The 14,896-nt window shown below is 50.2% G+C and overlaps 1 protein-coding gene across 9 annotated transcripts in view; it reads left to right on the top strand.

The window, feature by feature from the left end:
- RYR1 (ryanodine receptor 1) overlaps positions 1-14,896 on the top strand; it is a 144,960-nt gene that overhangs the window by 61,261 nt on the left and 68,803 nt on the right. For all 9 annotated transcript variants that reach the window (XM_080644317.1, XM_080644321.1, XM_080644319.1 and 6 more), the window contains 23 exons: positions 1,288-1,423; positions 1,673-1,859; positions 1,948-2,056; positions 2,405-2,525; positions 2,614-2,783; positions 4,429-4,649; positions 4,735-4,825; positions 5,966-6,106; positions 6,490-6,653; positions 6,770-6,848; positions 7,073-7,162; positions 7,615-7,755; positions 8,063-8,137; positions 8,239-8,314; positions 8,889-9,012; positions 9,449-9,564; positions 10,799-10,866; positions 10,957-11,078; positions 11,560-11,609; positions 12,023-12,083; positions 12,175-12,413; positions 14,018-14,099; positions 14,666-14,796. In XM_080644317.1, the coding sequence (XP_080500443.1) occupies positions 1,288-1,423; positions 1,673-1,859; positions 1,948-2,056; positions 2,405-2,525; positions 2,614-2,783; positions 4,429-4,649; positions 4,735-4,825; positions 5,966-6,106; positions 6,490-6,653; positions 6,770-6,848; positions 7,073-7,162; positions 7,615-7,755; positions 8,063-8,137; positions 8,239-8,314; positions 8,889-9,012; positions 9,449-9,564; positions 10,799-10,866; positions 10,957-11,078; positions 11,560-11,609; positions 12,023-12,083; positions 12,175-12,413; positions 14,018-14,099; positions 14,666-14,796 (2,794 nt within the window). The remainder of the gene's footprint in view (positions 1-1,287; positions 1,424-1,672; positions 1,860-1,947; positions 2,057-2,404; positions 2,526-2,613; positions 2,784-4,428; positions 4,650-4,734; positions 4,826-5,965; positions 6,107-6,489; positions 6,654-6,769; positions 6,849-7,072; positions 7,163-7,614; positions 7,756-8,062; positions 8,138-8,238; positions 8,315-8,888; positions 9,013-9,448; positions 9,565-10,798; positions 10,867-10,956; positions 11,079-11,559; positions 11,610-12,022; positions 12,084-12,174; positions 12,414-14,017; positions 14,100-14,665; positions 14,797-14,896) is intronic.

Here is a 14,896-nt window from a genome sequence, read left to right on the forward strand (position 1 = left end):
AACTTTTTCAGTGATACTGCCCCTAGGGTAATGGAAGCCAAACAGAAAATAAACAAATGGGACTACATCAAAATAAAAAGCTTTTGCACAGCAAAAGAAACCATCAACAAAACAACAAGAAACCCCACTGTAAGGGAGAACATATTTGCAAATGGTATCACTGATAAAGGTTTAATTTCCAACATCTACAGGCAGCTTATACAACTTAATAAAAGGAAGATAAATGATCCAATAAAAAAATGGGCAACGGACCTAAATAGAAGCTTTTCGAAAGAAGACAGAAGGAAGGCCAAGAGACACATGAAAACATGCTCAAAGTCACTAATTATCCGAGAGATGCAAATCAAAACAACAATGCGATACCATCTCACACCTGTCAGAATGGCTATCATCAACAAATCAACAAACGACAAGTGTTGGCGAGGATGCGGAGAAAAAGGAACCCTCGTGCACTGCTGGTGGGAATGCAGACTGGTGCAGCCACTGTGGAGAACAGTATGGAGTTTCCTCAAAAAACTGAAAATGGAACTCCCATTTGACCCAGTAATCCCACTCCTAGGAATATATCCTAAGAAACCAGAAACACCAATCAGAAAGGATATATGCACCCCTATGTTCATAGCAGCACAATTTACAATAGCTAAGATTTGGAAACAGCCTAAATGCCCATCAGCAGATGACTGGATCAGAAAACTATGGTACATCTACACAATGGAATACTATGCTGCCGTAAAAAAGAAGGAATTACTACCATTTGTAGGCACTTGGATGGAATTAGAGAACATTATGCTAAGTGAAATAAGCCAGTCAATGAAAGAAAAATACCACATGATCCCACTCATTTGGGGATAATGAAAAACATTATAAACTGATGAACAAAAAGATAGTTACAGAGGCAGTAAAGCATCAAACAGACTGTCAAATTACAGTGGTAAGGTTAGGGAGAGGTGGGGGAAATAAGAGATCAACTGAAGGACTTATATGCATGTATATAAGAGTAACCAACGGATGCAAAACATTGGGGGGTGAGGGCATATATGGGAGTGGGGTGGGGGTCGGGGGCAATGATAAGATATGTACACATATAATACCTTAATAAAAATTTGAAAAAAAAAAAATAAATAAAAATAAAAAAAAAAAAAAAAAAAAAAAAAAAAGAGAGTTATTGTTTGCAGAGGGTTCCAGAGATAATGGGAGTGCAGAGCACCAGGGATTGGCAGGGACCTGAGCCTTGGGGAGGACGGTAGTGTGGGTCTGGCCTCTGGCTGAGCCCTCCTCTGCCCCCAGGTGGTGTCCTACCTGGCTGGCTGTGGCCTCCAGAGTTGCCCCATGCTCCTGGCCAAAGGGTACCCAGACATCGGCTGGAACCCCTGCGGCGGTGAGCGCTACCTGGACTTCCTGCGTTTTGCTGTCTTCGTCAATGGTGAGGCAGGTGGTAGTGGTGGTGGTGGTGGTGGTGGTGGTGGTGGTGGTGGTGGAGGAGGAGGAGGCGGAGGAGGAGACTGGGGTCACTGGCCAAAGTCTCCCTCAGGTGTGGCTCACATCTTGAGCTACAGGCCTGGCATGGGCAGGAGGCAGGGTCTGGGCATGAACTCTTGAGGTGCAGGGTCCAAGGTTACCCGGGGAGGGACCCTGGGCTCACAAGGCCTCCTGACCCCACCTGAGCCACCAGGTGAGAGTGTGGAGGAGAACGCTAATGTGGTGGTGCGGCTGCTCATCCGCAAGCCTGAGTGCTTTGGGCCGGCCCTGCGGGGCGAGGGTGGCTCGGGACTGCTGGCTGCCATCGAAGAAGCCATCCGCATCTCTGAGGACCCTGCGAGGGATGGCCCCGGTGTCCGCAGGGACCGAAGGCGTGAACAGTGAGTTTCCCGCCCCCCTCCTCAACAGAACAACCTGCCCTCCTGTGCCCCTTGCTGCCTCCCCAACGCCACCTTCCTTCTCCTGCAGCTTTGGGGAGGAGCCCCCTGAGGAAAACCGGGTGCACCTGGGACACGCCATCATGTCCTTCTATGCTGCCTTGATTGATCTTCTTGGACGCTGTGCACCAGAGATGCATGTGAGAACAAAAGACCGAGGGGCGTGCATGGCCTTAAACCTCTTCATTCAGGTGTTCAACATTGGTCCTGAGTTAGGCATTGCTGGGGACACACCAGTGACCAAGATAGCCCCAGATCTCACTCTCCCAGTGCTCCCTATCCAGTGGGGGGAGACCAAGTAGTGAGAACATGGGGTAGTCAAGGCTGAAGTGAAGACACACAGGCTGGGGTCAGGGCTGTGTCTCCCTGACCCCTGAGTTATCCCCATGAGAAGGACTTCTGCTCCAGTGCATCAGGAAGGGATAGAGTGGGGTAATGGTCAAATGGGTCATGGGCTTCCCAATGATATGCTCCCCTTCCCCCTCCAGCTAATCCAAGCCGGCAAGGGTGAGGCCCTGCGGATCCGTGCCATCCTACGCTCCCTTGTGCCCCTGGATGACCTCGTGGGCATCATCAGCCTCCCACTGCAGATCCCCACCCTGGGCAAAGGTGTGAGGGGGCGGGACTCAGCAAGGGAGTAATGCTGGGGAGGATGGGTCTGAAGGGCATCTCTGACCCCCTGTGTCCTTGTCCACAGATGGGGCTCTGGTACAGCCAAAGATGTCTGCATCCTTTGTGCCAGACCACAAGGCATCCATGGTGCTCTTCCTGGACCGTGTGTATGGCATCGAGAACCAGGACTTCTTGCTGCATGTGCTGGACGTGGGGTTCTTGCCCGACATGAGGGCAGCTGCCTCACTGGACACGGTGAGCAGCCTGGCCAACCTCCCTACTTCCAGGGTGGGAATAGTGTGTTCTGAAATCGTGTAGCTATCCTGACCCTCTCCCCCGCACCATCAAGATAGAAGACAAAACCAAGAAAAACTGAATTATGGGAAAGGGACAGGGTAGAAACCTCCAACACCTCGGGTTATAAGAAATAATCATTCTCAGAGATGGTTTAGCACCACGGAGACACAAAGACCTGTGCACAACAACAGTACTAATAACAGGTGACAAGGTCAAGTATGATGAAGACTGAGAACTGACCACTGGTTTGGCCAGATGGAGGTTACTGGTGTCCTTGACAGTTTGAACAAGGTGATGGGGCAAAAGCCTTACTGGAGAGAGTTTAAGCAGCCTGGGAGATGAGGTATGGGGGACAATGAATGTTGACAGTCTTTACACAAGTTGGTAACAAAGAAGGCAGAGAAATGGCGATGTGCTGGAGGGGTGACCTTGGTCAAAAAAAGGCTCTTCTTAAGATGGGAGAAATAACTCTTAGCCGTTAATTGGGAAGAGGAACACAGGAACTTGAATCTATAACCATCAGCTTGTCAGAAATACTGGGGCAAAGGAACAAGTTAACTGACACCACCAGGAAGCGACCAGCCAAAGCCAAAATGTAGGAAATTCCACTGGACTAATGACCCAGTTACTTCAGCAAATAAACAGCTTTAAAGGGTGTGGAGGAAAGAGACCGCTGCAGATGAAAAGACCTGAGACCTGTCAGCTAAACATAGTATGTTGACCTTCCTGGGGCCTGATCCAAACAATCTCAGCTAAATGCAAAGCAACTTTTGAGACAATTGAAGTAAGCTGATCATGAATATGAAGACATTAGAGGCCTGGTGCACAAAAATTGTGCTCTCGGGGGTGGGGGGGTCCTTCAACACAGCCTGCCCCCTCTCACAGTCCAGGACCCCTTGGGGGATGTCCACCTGCTGGCTTAGGCCCACTCCCTGGGGGATTGGGCGTAAGCTGGCAATCAGACATCCCTCTGGCAGCCCAGGAGCCCTGGGGGGAGCGGGCCTAAGCAGTTAGTTGGACATCCTTAGCGCTGCGGAGGAGGCAAGAGAGGCTCCTGCCACCACCACTGCACTCAAGCTTTCAGCCGGTTTGTGGTTGGGTGGAGCTTCCCCTGTGGGAGCACACTGACCACCAGGGGGCAGCTCCTGCACTGAGCGTCAGTGCACGTCATAGCGATCAGTAGTTCCACCGTGAGGGTCAATTTGTATTCTACCCTTTTATTATATAAGGAAAATTGTTAATTCTGTGAGGTGTGATAATGGCAGCATAGAATGTTAAATAGAACTTATTGTCTGAATGGAGATACATATTTAAGTATTTTGGAATAAAATGGTATAGGCTGGGTGTTGCATGAAAATATCACAGGAAAAAAGGTGGGGTTAGAGGAAATAAACATGCTGAAGATGGAACTGCAGAGCAGTCTAATCTGGGTAATGAGAATTCATTAATTGGCTTCTGCATTTTTATAAGAGAGTAGAGACTAGGAGGAGCAGGTTTGGAGAAAAGATCAGAAGCCTGGGTCATTTGCTCAGAGTTGTCCAGCGCGAGTGCCAGGGCAACCCCAGGAGCCACAGAGGACTGAAGTCCCCACTCTGCGCCCCAGGCCACGTTCAGCACTACTGAGATGGCGCTGGCGCTGAACAGATACCTGTGCCTGGCGGTGCTGCCGCTCATCACCAAGTGTGCGCCGCTCTTTGCGGGAACCGAGCACCGCGCCATCATGGTGGACTCCATGCTGCACACCGTGTACCGCCTGTCCCGCGGCCGCTCCCTCACCAAAGCGCAGCGCGATGTCATCGAGGACTGCCTCATGGCACTCTGCAAGTAGGCGAACCCGGGGGCGGGGCGAGGCCGAGGGGTGGGGTGGGCTTCCAGGTGAGAGCCCACCGCCCGCCGAATGTCCTCACAGGTACATCCGCCCGTCCATGCTGCAGCACCTGCTGCGGCGCCTGGTGTTCGACGTGCCCATTCTTAATGAGTTCGCCAAGATGCCGCTCAAGGTGAGGGCAGCCGCTCTTTTAGCTCGCTCACTTCCATGCCCCGCCCACCGCTTGCTCTGCACTCTGGGGCTCATTTGTATCAACACCCCCCAGGCCAGTTAAACTACAAATATAAAGCCATTCTTTAGCATTTTCATTTGCATACTGGGGTTCCCAGAATATTCACTTTGTGTCATTGGTGCCTCTAACACTCTCTAATTGAAGTTTAATTTTCCTAACATTGAGCCAACACGCACATAAATTAACATATATTTGCATGGGGCACACAACTTTTCCTAATTAGCATGCTTATTTTTATGCCCAGACCATCAGGCTTCTATTATTCAAATGAATACATTTATTTTAATAAACAGTTCCACAGCTATTTTGAATCTTTGCACACTGTCTTTCCTATTATTTTCTATTTCCATGCTAGTTTTTTTAAAAAATATATTTTTATTGATTTCAGAGAGGAAGGAAGAGGGAGAGAGAGATAGAAACATCAATGATGAGAGAGAATCATTGATCGGCTGTCTCCTGCATGCCCCACACTGGGGAATGAGCCTGCAACCTGGGCACGTGCCCTGACCGGGAATCAAACCATGACCTCCTGGTTCATAGGTCGATGCTCAACCACTGAGCCATGTGGCCGGGCTCCATGCTAGTTTTCATAAGGAGATACCTCCAACTCAGATATCTTGACTATTTTGCATAATACATCTAAATTAGCCCCTATTTTAAATTTGCATATTAAATGTGGAGGCCCTCTTCCCAATTACTATACAAATTACATTTGTATGGAGTGCTGCTAATGTTTCTATTCCACATGATAATTTACATAAGAGCAAACCACTGCATCCATATGTCCATTTACTCATAATGCTACTCATGGGTTAGTTATTTGTGTAAAACAATACCAGACAAATCCAGCTCTGCTTTAATGCCCATCCTGACTCAAAATTAGAATGCTAAATTTGTATAATAAACTGTCCAGGACCACTCCCCAATAAGCATACCATTCCCCTCATTAGCACAATTTACATAACCCATACCTTCTTCAGTACTTAAAAGCACTGGCAACCCTTGGCCTCCCAGGATTTCATTTGCCTGTCAACTGCTTCTGCCCCCTCATTTGCTTACCTCTTCCTTGCTCCGATCCAGCTCCTTACCAACCACTATGAGCGCTGTTGGAAGTACTACTGCCTGCCCACAGGCTGGGCCAACTTTGGCATCACTTCAGAGGAAGAGCTGCACCTCACAAGGAAACTCTTCTGGGGCATCTTTGATTCACTGGCACACAAGGTCTGGGCACCTGGGGACCCTGAACAGAACCTGTTTGGAGGGGGTGGAGTCCAAAGTTGAGACTTAGGATGAAATCTCCAAATGTAGGGTTCAGGGAGGGAGGTTCTTTGGATCCAAGAGAATCCATGAGTTGGACCTCTGGTTTGGGTGTCATGGAAGATGGGATGGACCTCTCATTTGGGGGCTTGGAGAAGGTTACATAGGATGGCTTGAGGGTCCAGGTGGGACTGAGGCTTGGGTTTTAGGAAGAGGGACCGTAATTCATGTTTGTGGGCTCAGAAAGAAGGGTTACTGATGGCAGGGATAAGTTTGAGATCCTTGGGCTCCAGAAACTGCAGGCTCATCCAGGCCTGCAGTGACACCCCTGTCCTTGGCATCCCTAGAAGTATGACCAAGAGCTGTACCGCATAGCTATGCCTTGTCTGTGTGCCATAGCAGGGGCCCTGCCCCCTGACTACGTGGACGCCTCATACTCGTCCAAGGCTGAGAAAAAGGCCACGGTGGATGCTGAAGGCAACTTTGATCCTCGACCTGTGGAGACCCTCAAGTGAGGCCTAGTGGAAGGAGAGGGTGGGGCCTGGGGCAAAGAGAAGTAGGATGTGACTGTCAGAGATGGGAGGAAGGGCCAGCCCCAACATCTGCTGACCCTGTCCCCTCTAATAGTGTGATCATCCCAGAGAAGCTGGACTCCTTCATTAACAAGTTCGCGGAGTACACACATGAGAAGTGGGCCTTCGACAAGGTTGGCGTCAGGGTCCTCCCCTTCCCAGGAACTCCTACCCCTGCCTCAAAACACCAGCTTTTCTGAGACCCTTAACCCTTCCTGAGACCCACAATATCCTCTGAAGCCCTCAGTCCCTCCAGGGTTTCCTCTCTGTGTCCCCCAAGCTTCTGTCTACCCCTCATCTTGCCCCTACTCTCAGCTGTATGGTAACACTGCTTCCACCCATCCCTTTTCACCTCCAGATCCAGAATAACTGGTCCTATGGGGAGAATGTAGATGAGGAGCTGAAGACCCACCCCATGCTGAGGCCATATAAGACCTTTTCAGAGAAGGTGACCAAGCCTTGGGGCCCAATGTCGGGGGTCCAAAATGAAACCTCTAAGCTTGGAGGTTCAGGGAGGAGTGAGTCTGCTTCAAAGGCTTGGATCTAGCTGGATCCCTCTCCATGGACTATGCCGTTCCTCGAACTTGGCTGCCTCCCCTAAACCCAGGACTCCTAGTGTTCCTTCTGGAGAGTTGGAGAGACTGGGTTTGATTCCTTGACCACCCTTAACTTCTCTGAGTCTCCTGTGTAAGATGGGACAATGCGAGTGCGTTTGGAAAGCTCTGTTACAGAGCAGGGAAGAGACCTAGTTTCAAATTCAACTGGACCACTTCCTAGCCATGTGCTGGGGGCTTTCCCCTTTTTGGGATACTGGAAGCCAGGGAAGCTAAGCCAGGGCCTCTTACCTCCACTTCTCTCTCACCCCATTCCACCAACTCCGTTTTCTCCTGTCAACCCCAGGACAAAGAGATTTATCGCTGGCCCATCAAGGAGTCCTTGAAGGCCATGATTGCCTGGGAATGGACCATAGAGAAAGCGAGGGAGGGAGAAGAGGAGAAGACAGAGAAGAAAAAAACAAGGAAGATCTCCCAAAGTGCCCAGGTGGAGGCTGGACCGGGTTGGAGGGCTGGGGGGGGGGGGTGAGTGGCTAGAATAAGAAGCAGGGCCAGGAGAGGGTGGGGCCAGGCAGGAGATGGAGTAGGGGAAGGAGGAAGGCCTGCAATAAGGTGCAGGAGAAGACCCAGGAAAGGAGACAACAAAGTAGAAAGGAGGGGGTGGCTTAGAGGCAGGGCCTTAAAGAGAGGGTGCAGAGCAGGGGTCTAGGGCCAGGTGAGGGGGGGTAGATTGGGTTGGGGCATGGGCTTCCTGCTAACTCACGAAGCCCCCCATTTCTCCCTTGTCCTCCCAGACCTATGATCCGAGAGAAGGCTACAACCCCCAACCACCCGACCTCAGCGGAGTTACCCTGTCCCGGGAGCTGCAGGTGAGACCCCTCATCTTTTCTTTTGGGGTGTGGAGGTGTCTGTTTGGGTGGGGGAGGACATCCTCCGAATCTGGGCCTTGACTCTCCGCATCCATACCCAGGCTATGGCAGAACAGCTGGCGGAAAATTACCACAACACGTGGGGGCGGAAGAAGAAGCAGGAGCTGGAGGCCAAGGGTGAGGGGACCCATCTGCCTCTGCACAGATCCTCCTTCTCCACAGTCCCCTAGTCATAGGCTCTGGATCATAAGGGCCTGTGTTAGAGCTGTGTGACTTTAATCTTCCACAATTGCTTTCATCCCCTTGAACCTTGTTTCTGTGTTTGTACGTGGGGATAATAGCATTTACTACCTTAGGATTGTGGTGAGGATGTGCAGAACATCCAAAAGCAATGATTTGGTTATTTTTATCTCTGTCTTTATTACTATCCTATATAATAAAAACCTAATATGCAAATTGATGGAACTACCAGTCACTATGATGTGCACTGACCACCAGGGGGCAGAGGCTCAATGCAGGAGCTGCCCCCAGCCTGCAGGCCCCAGGCCAACCAAGGCAGATGCCAGCGGGGCCACTCAATCGCCTCACAGATCGGCCCTGATCGCTGGCCAGGCCTAGGGACCCTACCCGTGCATGAATTTCAAACATCTAGCCTCTAGTAATTATATAAGCCTTCAACTGCAGGAACCACTTCATTGAGAGTGGCCTGGGTCCCTCCCAGCCCCCTGATTTCTGGTCTTTGCCACGCCAGGTGGTGGGACCCACCCTCTGTTGGTCCCCTACGACACTCTCACTGCCAAGGAGAAGGCACGAGATCGAGAGAAGGCCCAGGAGCTGCTGAAGTTCCTGCAGATGAATGGCTATGCAGTCACCAGGTACGTGGGCTGGGAGCCAGACCTGAGAACAGTGGGGAAGAGAGGCAGTACCCACAGGGCAGCAGCTGGGAGAACTGAGGCCAGTGTAGGGGAAACCGCCAAAGAAGGGAGGAGGCTAAGAGGGCGGGGTCTGGAGAGCAGAGGAGGGACCTGAGAGGGGAAGAAGCTAAGAAGGTGGGGCCTGGAGAGTGGGGGCGGGACCAGAAAGGAGGAGAAAGCTAAGAGGGTGGAGCCTGACAAATAGGGTGGGTGTTAAGAGGGTGGGACTTGGGATAAGAAGCAGCTCTAGTCCAGGGAGGAGCTAGAAACTCCAGGGACCTGGGGTGAGGCAGAAACTCGAAGAAGCAAGGCCTGGAGGATCAGAGTCGGAGCCAGAGAAGGATGGGAAACGGCATTCTGGGTTTAAGCTGATCCTTTCCTCCACCCATCCACGCAGAGGCCTTAAGGACATGGAGCTGGATACATCTTCCATTGAGAAACGGTTCGCCTTTGGCTTCCTGCAGCAGTTGCTCCGCTGGATGGACATTTCCCAGGAGTTTATTGCCCACCTGGGTGCGGAGAAGTCCCTCCCTGATGCCCGCCCTACCTGGGAGCCAGGTCACGCATGTCTCCTTCCTCCCTCATATAATTACTGCGCCAGACAGTGTTCTAGGTGTTGAGACTAACAGTGAGCAAGACAGACAAAGATCCCTGTCCTGGATTCAGACAATTAATGTCAGAAATAACTAACTCACTTCATGTGTTAGAAGGTGATTGATGTTATGGGGGAAAGACTGCAATAGAGCCAGCTAAGGTGTGTGCAAAGGGGAATAGTCCCGAAGACCTTGAAGGAACTGGGGAGGGGGCAGTGTGGACATCTGGAGAGAGTATCCCAGGCAGGGGAACAGCCAGTGCAAAGACTCTGGGAGGTCCCTGCTATGAATATTAGGCCTGTTTGGCTGCAGCAGAGTGACTGAGGGGGAGAGTGAGAGGAAACGGGGTCAGAGACGTGACAGGGGCAGCTCATGGAGTGATTTCTTAAATGTATGTAGAGCTCACATTTATTTCAAAGTTTAATATTGGAAGTGTTTGGGGTCTTTATTTAGAAGTTTGGTGATGAGAAATATGCCATAGGAACTTAGCTCTTGTTTATGTCAATGAGCTGTGGTCAAATCGGTGCCTTATACATTGTTTTGCTTAAAGCTGCAGTTTCCAAGAACCTAAGGAGGACGTTAAGTGAGAACGTACTGTATACAGACATCCAAGGTGGGAGGAGATGGCACAAGCATGCTTCTCACAGTGCCAAGAAATAGCAAGTCTCTAATAATTAGGGTCGGCATTATTATTTTAATAGTATTAATTATCATTGTCACCATTATTATTACGTTTGAAATTGATTCCCATTTTAAAATTAACAATATTGACCTCTTGTTTCATTTATTTCAAATTTACTCAGTGTCAGTATTGGTGTTCAGGAAGAAAAGGGCTTGTGATAGGAGAGAAGGGGGATGTTTGTTTATTTCAAATTTACTCAATGCCAGGTATTGATGTTCAAGAAGAAAAGGGTTTGTGATAGGAGAGGAGAGGGATGTTCCATGGCCCTGCCCATTTTCAGCCTCAAGAAGGGTTTGATCAAGGAGTTAGGGCAGCAGATGAAAGGTAGGAGAGAGAGTTTTATTTCAGAGCCAACAAGGTGACTTCATGTGAAGAATTTATCTCCCATCCTCTCCTAACTCTGCCCCATCAGAACACCCTGAGTTTGCTAGCCTTGAATCCACCATGACCCCTTTTTGCCCCTCCTCCCCAGAGGCTGTGGTCAGCAGTGGACGAGTAGAAAAGTCCCCGCATGAACAGGAGATTAAGTTCTTTGCCAAGGTGAGAGGAGGGCTCAGAAGCTGGAGGAGGCTGGGAACTCTCTTACCCTTCACTCAGTCACACTCATCTCTTCCCCCCCTCACTTTTCAGATCCTGCTCCCTTTGATCAACCAGTACTTCACCAACCACTGCCTGTATTTCTTGTCCACACCGGCCAAAGTGCTGGGCAGTGGTGGCCATGCCTCCAATAAGGAGAAGGAAATGATCACCAGGTGGGCTACCCTGTGATCTCTGACCCAGCCCCATGACCTCACAGCATTGTAATCCTGGACCTTATACTCCTACCTTGGATCTTAGGGGCTCTGTCCTGGGGGCCGGGCACTGACTACCTCTACCTGCAGAGGCAATTAAAGGGCAGGGTGACCAACTGTCCTATTGTGCCCAAGACCGAGATGTTTCCCAGGACATGGGACTTTCAGGCAAACTGGGATGAATTTGTTGTCCTGTCAGTAAGGCTGACCAGGCTCCCCACTCAGCCCCAACATGCCAGTTATTGCCAATTCCTTTCAAGCTTACTCATCTCTGCCCCTCCCCACCCCTCCTGTCTTCTTTTTCTCCCCCATCATCCTATCTCCCCTGGCTCTGTCTTCTTTCCCTCTCTCCTATGCCTGCCTCCTCTAACTGTGTCATCACTGCCCCTATCCCTCGGAGTCTTTGCACCCTGTTTCCCCATCTTTCTTTCTCTATCATTAGCCTCTTCTGCAAGCTTGCTGCTCTTGTTCGTCACCGAGTCTCTCTCTTCGGTAAGTAACTTTGCTCCCTAAGCCCTTCTTCTTAATCTTCCCTCTCTTCCCCTCATTACCAACCCCACCCTGAAGAAGTATGGACCAGGTTCATGCCTTAATTTGAACAACCTTTACTGTATTCTTCCCCTGGACCCTACATGGACTAGGTAGACCTAGGGGCAGTGACTGGGACAGTCCTGGGCCCTGCCCTCATGGAGCTCACAGGCCAGGACAGGGAAAACAGGCTCATCATCAGAGAGTGAAGGCCTGAGTGGTCAAGGCCTGGATGGGAGAGGGTCAGGGCCTGGATGGGGAAGAACAGCAGCCTATGGGAGTCTGGGTAGGGGTGCAGAGAGATCATTTGGGGTGGATGTAGATGGAGGTACTGTACTGTAGTCCTTCCTTCATCCAAGCTCGTCTTCATCCCTCAGGGACGGATGCCCCAGCTGTTGTCAACTGTCTTCACATCCTGGCACGCTCCCTGGATGCCAGGTAGGGCTACAGGTGATGGTGCCCATTCCTAGATTCCCTGAAATCTAAACTCTCATACTCTATAACTGGGGTGCCCCCACTTCCCTCCTAGGACGGTGATGAAGTCAGGCCCCGAGATCGTGAAGGCTGGCCTCCGTTCCTTCTTTGAGAGTGCCTCAGAGGACATCGAGAAGATGGTAGAGAACCTGAGGCTAGGCAAGGTGTCACAGGCACGCACACAGGTGAAGGGTGTGGGCCAGAACCTCACCTACACCACTGTGGCCCTGCTGCCCGTCCTCACCACCCTCTTCCAGCACATCGCCCAGCACCAGTTTGGAGATGATGTCATCCGTAAGGACTCCTGACCCTAAGGGCAGAGGAGGGGGGCAATTCAGCCAACATCACCCGTCCCTGTGTGCCCAATAGAAAGATCAGGTGTTTAAATGTGTATTTACTGAGTGGATTTATTGCCATAAGCAAAGTGTGCATTCAGTAAATTAGTAGGAAACAGAATGAGTTAATTAGGATGACTTCAGCTGCTCTATCAAAAGAGCCTAAATCGCATAGCTTAAGCAAGATGGAATTATATTTTTGTCCTATGTAACGGTCTATTGTAAGTGGACCATAATGTCAGGATCCCAGGTTCCCTTCATTTTGTTGCTCTGCTATCTCTGAAATATTGCCTTTATCCACATGGTCCAAGATAGCACACCATTACATCCTTATTCTAGCCAGTAGGAGAGGAGAAAAAGCAAAGAGGAGGACACCTCAACTATTTTAAAGGAACAACCTACAAGTGTTCCGCATCACTCCTGCTTACATCAGTCCCATTGGCCAGAACTTAGCATGTGGCCCATGTTTCTGCAAAGGAAGCTGGAAAGTAGCCTTTATTCTGGAGGTCATGTGTAGAGCTAAATATTGGTGGTCTCGGATGAAGAGAAGTACAGAAAGTAGGTAAGAGCAGGTGCTGGGAGTCAATTAGCAGTGTCTGCCATGTTTATTCCACCAAGGGGCTCGGTCCCCAGCAGGGGAGAGCCAATCAATCAATGTTGCTGTTTCTTTCTCATCAATGTTTCTATCTCCCTCTCCATTCCTGTATCTCTAAAATCAATAAAACATTTTTTAAAAACCCTAGTAAGAAAAGTAGCACTTGGAGGGGATTTCCATTTTACTTGGAAATTTTAATAATATACAGAAAAGTCAACAGAAGAGAATTGTGAAGAACTTGCCCCATTTGCTTTACCTTTCACTTTATGGGTGAAAGGATCTGCAGACTTTCCTGAGCTTTTGAATGTGAGTTACACACATAGTGACATCCCACCCCTGAACATTCAGCTTGTATCTCCTAAGCAAGAACCTTCTCTCATATAACCACATATCAGAGTCACCCCTAAACTGACTACATCTAAGTTTCCCTATTACCCTCAAAATGCCTTTGATTTTTTTTTAAAAAATTCAGAATCCAGTGATGTTTCTCTCATGGCTTTGTAGTCTCTTTTCAATCTAGTACAGCCCCCCTGCCCTCTTTTTGCCTTGTGACATTTGTGAACTTGAGATTCTTAACCCAACCTTCCAAAGAGGATGTGTGGCTAACCTAAAATTCTAGCCAGGATTGCATGTGTGTTTGCATTTTTCTGGAGAGTATCCATCACTATCATCAAAGAGATCCATGAGTCCTTTCCTACTGAATGCCTGCTGTGTGCCTTGTTTTAATTGCTTTCCAAGTATTAACTGGTTTTATCCTCACAATAACCCCCAAGAGGAAGATACTATAATTATCCCCATTTTACAGATAGGAAAACAGGCCAAGAGAGTGGTATTTGCTCAAGTCACAAAACTAGTAAATGGCAGGCAGCTCTCCAGCCCCTGCTCTTACCCTCCATTTGGATACAAGGGAGGGGATTGGGGCACTGGTGTGATGGGCACATCCTCCATCCTTGTTCTCTCTCTCTCAGTGGATGACGTCCAGGTCTCATGCTACCGAACACTATGCAGCATCTACTCTCTGGGAACAACCAGAAACTCTTATGTTGAAAAGTAAGGAGGAACAATCATAGTTTGGGGCTGGAATGAGCACTCTGGAGGCTCAGGGAGGGGAGGGCACAAGAGAAGATGGGGGTGAGTGAAAAGCAGGGGAGATCAACAGCGACACTTTGTGGTAGATGCAGTTCCCAAGGTGGCCACATGAGGGCACTCAGGTGAAGGCTAGCAAAGGAAGTGGAGGCCTCCACGCTGGGGGTGGAGTAGGGTGGAGTAGGGCAAGGATGACCAGGCTCTTGCTGGCCCAGATGCCAGGTTGTTCTTCGCTGAGGAACAAGCTTGCCCTGACAAGGGCCTTGCAGAAACGAGGGTAGCACACAGGAGCCATAGCACACTGGGAGCACTGGGAGGGCTCTAGCAGTGCTCATGTGGGCTCTCCTGAGCCAAGACCACAGGTGGGACAAGAGGGCATTCAGGAAGCCTGAGAAAAAGGTCATATCTGTGCCCACTGGTGAGCAGCACTCTGTTCCAAAGGGTTCTGGGGAGAGTCACTTCTGTGGAGGCTGGGGCTGGGACCCAAGTCCAGGCGGAGGACATGGGAGCTAAGGAGCGCCCTCTTTCAGGCTACGGCCAGCCCTCGGGGAGTGCCTGGCCCGCCTGGCAGCAGCCATGCCTGTGGCGTTTCTGGAACCTCAGCTGAACGAGTATAATGCCTACTCAGTGTACACCACCAAGTCTCCCCGGGAGCGGGCCAGTAAGTTGTGTGGGGCTAGGGCAGCTGTCAGGGTTCCAGTCCACATGGCCCAGGGCAGAGCCCACTTTGGGAGCAGTGTGGCCCAATCTGGGCTCTCAGG

This window comes from Plecotus auritus (genome assembly GCF_963455305.1).
Source record: "Plecotus auritus genome assembly, chromosome: 10".
Taxonomy (NCBI): domain Eukaryota; kingdom Metazoa; phylum Chordata; class Mammalia; order Chiroptera; family Vespertilionidae; genus Plecotus; species Plecotus auritus.